General features: G+C 47.8%; 1 protein-coding gene across 1 annotated transcript in view; it reads left to right on the forward strand.

The window, feature by feature from the left end:
• The window catches only part of LOC105905483 (A disintegrin and metalloproteinase with thrombospondin motifs 16), a 46,555-nt gene extending 40,449 nt beyond the window's left edge, over positions 1-6,106 (forward strand). The window contains exons 19-23 of the mRNA XM_042709220.1: positions 1,491-1,695; positions 2,844-3,038; positions 4,902-5,108; positions 5,499-5,646; positions 5,926-6,106. Of these exons, the coding sequence (XP_042565154.1) occupies positions 1,491-1,695; positions 2,844-3,038; positions 4,902-5,108; positions 5,499-5,646; positions 5,926-6,041 (871 nt within the window). The 3' untranslated portion in view covers positions 6,042-6,106. The remainder of the gene's footprint in view (positions 1-1,490; positions 1,696-2,843; positions 3,039-4,901; positions 5,109-5,498; positions 5,647-5,925) is intronic.

Consider the following 6,106-nt stretch of genomic DNA (forward strand, 5'->3'; position numbering starts at 1 on the left):
ACACGTCAGCATTCCTCTCCAGTGATGCAACAGACCTGTGTGTGTGTGTGTGTGTGTGTGTGTGTGTGTGTGTGTGTGTGTGTGTGTGTGTGTGTGTGTGCGGGCATATGTACATGTGCATATGCAAGTGCATGAGAATGTGTGTGCGTGTAGATGTGTGTATGTGTGTATGCATATGTACGTGTGCATGTGTAAGTGCATGAGTGTGTGTGTGTGTGTGTGTGTGTGTGTGTGTGTGTGTGTGTGTGTGTGTGTGTGTGTGTGTGTGCATGTGTGTGCGTGTGTGTGTGTGTGTGTATCTAGGCTTCAGATGGGGTCAGAGCAGAATGCTTGAGGCAGTGGGGTGAGGATAGAGCATGGTGTTAGACAGCAGTGTGTGTGTGGGCTGAGAGGGCTGTGAGGAAAGTTGAGGGAGTATAAGAATAGTTCCAGTTTCTTATATATTCCCAGAAATTGGAAATCTGTTTTGTGTTGATAAACTTTTGACAGAGTAGTACTTGTAATGTCATAGAATGCATACGTAAAGTCATGGAAATGTATTTCAATGATACAGGTAAATTACAGAAACATTACAGAGTGTTGGTTGGTCCACACAAATGGGAAATGTGTGTGTGTGTGTGTGTGTGTGTGTGTAGATATGAGATAGAGATATTATGGGCGGTGTGGCTATAAGCAGGGAGGGTGCCTTGGGAGGCGTTCCGTTCCAAACCATATTTTCTCCCCGCTAAGAAATAGAATCTGAAGCTTTAGAGGTCCCATGATCATATGGTCATTCTGTCACTCTTGGCAGCAAATGTGGTATTTATTAACTCCTCTGTTTATGTGGGACCCCCCTGGAGTCATTGTCCAGTGTGTGTGTGTGTGTGTGTGTGTGTGTATGTGTGTGTTTTAAGGTGGAGGTGTGTTTGGCGAGAGGTTTTAAGCATGGGCTTACAGCTAAATTTGGGCTGTTGAGACCATCATTTACAAGTCATACAAATAAAGATAGCATGAACTTTGACCCTTAACTGTTGCTCTACCAACAGTAGGCTACCTGGGGCCTCATACTCTACTGGCTTTGTTCTGATGCATTAAAGATATACCAGTTCAGCTCAGGTTTCAACTTGTTTACCAAATGCCCTTAAAGTAAACAATTTGCTGAGCTGCAACTCAAGCTTACAAGGATATTGACACGAGGTCTTACAGTAAAGCATGGAGTGTCAGTGTGTATAATCACGAGGCATGCATGTGTGTGTGTGTGTGTTTGTGTGTGTCTCTGTGTGTGTGTGTGTGTGTGTGTGTGTGTGTGTGTGTGTGTGTGTGTATGTGTGTCTGTCTTTATCTGATGGTTGATGTTGCGAGAGTCCCCGACACAGTGTGCAATTACTGTTTCCTACAGGTTATCTTCTTGTATGTTATTGTGATTGATGCACAGTGACGCTTTCATGTATTAAGTATTTTTTTTATTAAGTATTTTTTTACTAACGAACTACCTGTTGTTGCCATTGCAGCTGGTCTGTGGGGTCGTGGGGGTTGTGTAGCCGTACCTGTGGGGAGGCAGATCAGAGCAGAGAGGTGGAGTGTGTGCAGAGGACCGCCCCCGGGCAGGTGGAGAAGATACCGAATTCAAGGTGCCCCCAGCCAACCCCCCCGAGCATCCAGAGCTGCCACAACCCCACCTGCCCCCCACAGTGGAGCACAGGGCCTTGGTCTCAGGTAAGGAATGCCACCTGGTGTCGGGTATGGAGGAGGTGGAGTTAGCTTCACCTTGTCACAGGTATGGAGGGGGGTAGAAGAGTCAAAAGGAGGAGCAGTCTAGTGAATGTTTTCAGTGCATAGTCTGATGCTCAGGAATATCTCTGGACATGACAGATGTATGCCTGTGTGTCTGACAGCAAGTGAGAGTGTGTCTAACCAAAAATATATTAATGTGTTTGTATGTGTGTGTATGAGAGAGAGAGAGAGAGAGAGAGAGAGAGAGAGAGAGAGAGAGAGAGAGAGAGAGAGACTGTTATGGATCACCATCTGTTGAAAGTGCAGTTACTAGAGAGAAACTGGGACCGGAGGACTTGTTAACAACTGTTCTCACCTCAGCCTGACTATTATGTCACTGCTGAGCCTCTAACCTCCTATCTCCCATAAAACACACACTTCCTCTGGGCCACTTACAAGTGTGTGTCTGTGTGTGTGTGTGTGTGTGTGTGTGTGTGTGTGTGTGTGTGTGTGTGTGTGTTTGTGCATGCATCTGGATGGATGTTTGAAGACATCTATGCTGTGTTTACATGGGTGTGTGTGTGAAGATGTGTGTAGTGTGTGTGCGTGTGTGTGCGTGTGTGTGTGTGCGCGTGTGTGTGTGTCTGTGTGCTATGTTTGTGTGTGTGTGTGTGTGTGTGTGTGTGTGTGTGTGTGTGTGTGTGTGTGTGTGTGTGTGTGCTATTTTCCTCCTGGGTTCTTATTACTGTGTGGTTCAGACACATAAAGAGCACAGGTCTGCAGTCTCAGCCACATGACTTAATGCTAGTGTGACCCCGCAGAAATATCTCTGTTTGTGTCTGTGTGTGTGTGTGTGTGTGTGTGTGTGTGTGTGTGTGTGTGTGTGTGTGTGTGTGTGTGTGTGTGTGTGTGTGTGTGTGTGTGTGTGGTGTGTGTGTCTGTGTGTGTGTGTGTGTGTGTCTGTGTGTGTGTGTGTGTGTGTGTGTGTGTGTGTGTGTGTGTGTGTGTGTGTCTGTGTGTGTGTGTGTGTGTGTGTATATGTGCATATAAGGTTGTGTATGCAGGTTTAAGCATGTCAGTCTGTATGTAGATTTCCAGTGTTCTGTCACTGACATGTGTGTGTGTCTGTGTATGTGTGTGTGTGTTGGCAGTGTTCCAGTGTGTTGCGCTGCGGTAAAGGAGCGCGTCGGCGTCTGGTGGAGTGCCGCAGCGTTGGCACAGGGGCGCGGGCGCTGCCTGATCGCTCGTGCGATGCCCGCCTCAGACCCAGCAGCCAGGAGTCGTGCCAGCTGAGGCGCTGCAGCCGACCGGCCAAGGGACAGTGGGTCCTGTCCACATGGCAGCAGGTAGCCACCACACAAACCTCTCACACACATCACCGAAGGCACATTTCCACTGTGGGGTGAATCCCTCGTGTCTGGGGAAGAGCCTCAGACTTTTTTTTTGTTTCTGTCTGAGGTTGGACCGGGGCCACGGCCCAAAAGGCCTCAGCTCGGCCCCGGAGGATGACAGGGCCAAATTGGGGCTGAACTAGGGACTTTTGGAATGGAATACAATAAATAACCAGATTTAACAATAAATCCAGAGAAATTTAAACTATCTACAGAGAAATCAAAACTTTGCGAAAGAATCAAGGACAAGGTTTCCAACAATTCCATGTTGAAATGTCATTTTAACTTGACTATGTGTATTAATGCGACTGTTGCCAAGCGCTATTTTAGCGTTGATGCTCTCTGTTTGTTACTGTCCCCGATATTTCAACTCCTAATGGAAACAGAAGACCAAAGCTATGCACCGGTGCTTAAGCCTGAGGAAAATCCTCTGGCTGACCCGGTCTTCAGTGGAAAAAGGCCATAAGCATCCCTTATAGATGAACAGACACACACACCCCATACATGTGCACTCTTCCACACACACACACACACTTACTCAACCATAAGTAAATCACATACACATCAATGCAAAACTGTACACTTGTTTACAAAACAATGCTCTACTGTCACAACAATACATCTGGTATGCCATACACATACACACAATGTTGTACACACACACACCCTCACACACACACACACAGTTCCTCCCCACATCTGCAGATTCACCCAGAATAACTGCAAGTTGATGCATGGCTCTCGGGCAGCTTGAGAAGGGAGTGAATCATCAGTGCTGAAAACTGGCAAATCACACTGGTGCATTAATCAGACAGAACAGGCAGCTGTGCATCCTGCCAGCACGACACAGCCAAGGGTGGACCTGAAGCAGCAGCCAGACACTCCGTTGGCCCTTTGACTCTCAGGACAGACTTGGGCCAAATCCGGGCCTTCACTGGGCCAGAAGTGAAGTCTTATCTGCAGTGTTTCCTTTGGCTGCTGGGGGTGTACTGTATGTGTGAGAGTGCAGAGAGGCCTCCAGTGTACTCCGCAGGTCAACAGGTAGAAGAACAGTGATGGCAGCTCGATGGATTTATTTAGTTCGCTAATGAATAGCAGAGCTTTGCTTTATTCTCCTTAGAACGAAAGCCCCTGGCAAATGGATAATTACTTTGTTCGTTGTCACTACTTGACTTGTTCCATTCTACGACCTCCATGGTTAGAAATATGTGTGGTCCCATTCCAGTCATAATCATCTGTCTTCTTCAGCTATTGCAAGAACTGCCACTGATGTCAATATAGCTCCTGACTTTAGGTATAATCTGACGCTGCTGCATCTGTACCCAGTCAGTTCAGCTGTGTTTGAATAGTAATTTTAGTAATACGTCAATTAAAACCAGTAGCCATAAAGCATTATAAACACATTTATAAAGGTTTATAAAGTATTCATAATGCATCATAAAGCATTATGATGTTGTATTTTAAGCTCTACATAGCTGTTATTATGAAAGCTCGTATGGAGTCACAAATGGCTCCATAAAGATCATTTAGTGACTAAATAGCATTTAACATGAGGCAAAAATGTCATCAGTGCCATTATCAAGAGGTAAAAGAAGCTTTAGTACGCATTCTAAGCTCTAAGGGCTCATAGTATAACATTGTAACACTTTATGAGTGCAGTGACTACCGTTAACATGTGTTTATAACCCTTTATGAATGTGTTTATAATGCTTTATGGATACTGTGTGTAAGTAAAGTGTGATCCTCATTTCCATCCTCACCATGACTTCCTCACCTTCCTCCTCCTCCTCTTCCTCCTCCTGCTATGGCTGCTCTCAGTGCTCTGTGACGTGTGGCGTGGGCGTGCAGAAGCGCCTGCTGAAGTGTGCTGAGAAGGATGCGGAGGGGAAGTACCAGGAGCTGGCGGCTAAGCGGTGCCAGCATGCTGCCCAGCCCTCAGTGGGGCTACAGCGAGCGTGCGTCCAGCCTGAGTGCCCACGGCCAGCAGAGACCAGCCCCAGCTGGTACACATCCCCCTGGTCACAGGTCTGTGCCCCCCCCCCTCTCTCTCTCTGTAGCCCTCTCTCTCTCTGGCCCTCCCTCTCTTTCTTTGTGGCCCTCCCTCTCGCTCTATCCCCTTCTGTCTCTCTCTGTAGCCCTCCCTCTCTCTCTCTCTTTCTCTGTGGCCCTCGCTCTCTCTCTCTCTCTGTGCCCTCTCTCTCTCTGTCCCCTCTCTCTCTCCCTGGGCTTTTGCCCATTAGTGGGGAAAGACTGAGGGATGCCATAACTCAAATGAGGGGTTTTCAAAACTACATACTGTGTTTGGGGTGTATGTCTGTGTGTGTGTGATAATGACCTGTGTCTGTGTGTGTGTGTGTGTGTGTGTGTGTGTGTGTGTGTGTGTGTGTGTGTGTGTGTGTGTGTGTGTATCTGCAGTGCACCGTGTCCTGTGGGGGAGGAGTGCAGTCTCGGACGGTGCAGTGTCTCCTAAGCGGCCGGCCTGTCTCAGGATGCCCTGGCCACATCAAACCCCCCATGGCCCAAGCCTGTAATGCCCATTACTGTCCACGGCCAAGCAAGAAAGGTACACACACACATACACACACACACACACACATACACACACACACACACACACATACACACACAACCACACACACACACACACACACACACACACACACACAAACAGTTTACAGCTGTGTGAACTTTGCTGGACGCGACTGACTGTTCAGGTCATTTCAATCAGAGCTGCGTGCTTTAAACCAAGTTAGAACTACAGGCATGACACCTACAACCGTTAATCAGCAAGCAAACAAAAAACGTAACATGTGTGCATATGTTGCTGTCTTGTCTTCTACAGAGATGGAGTGCAAAGACCATTTTAACTGGTGCTACCTGGTGCCCCAGCACGGCGTGTGCCACCACAAGTATTACGGGCACCAGTGCTGCCAGTCCTGCTCCCACCCCAACCTGTGATGGCCAGAAAACAGGGAAGAAGACGCAGATCTCAGAGGCCCTGCCTAGCGGCAGCAGAGACTACA

Source organism: Clupea harengus, chromosome 11 (assembly GCF_900700415.2).
Source record: "Clupea harengus chromosome 11, Ch_v2.0.2, whole genome shotgun sequence".
Lineage (NCBI taxonomy): Eukaryota > Metazoa > Chordata > Actinopteri > Clupeiformes > Clupeidae > Clupea > Clupea harengus.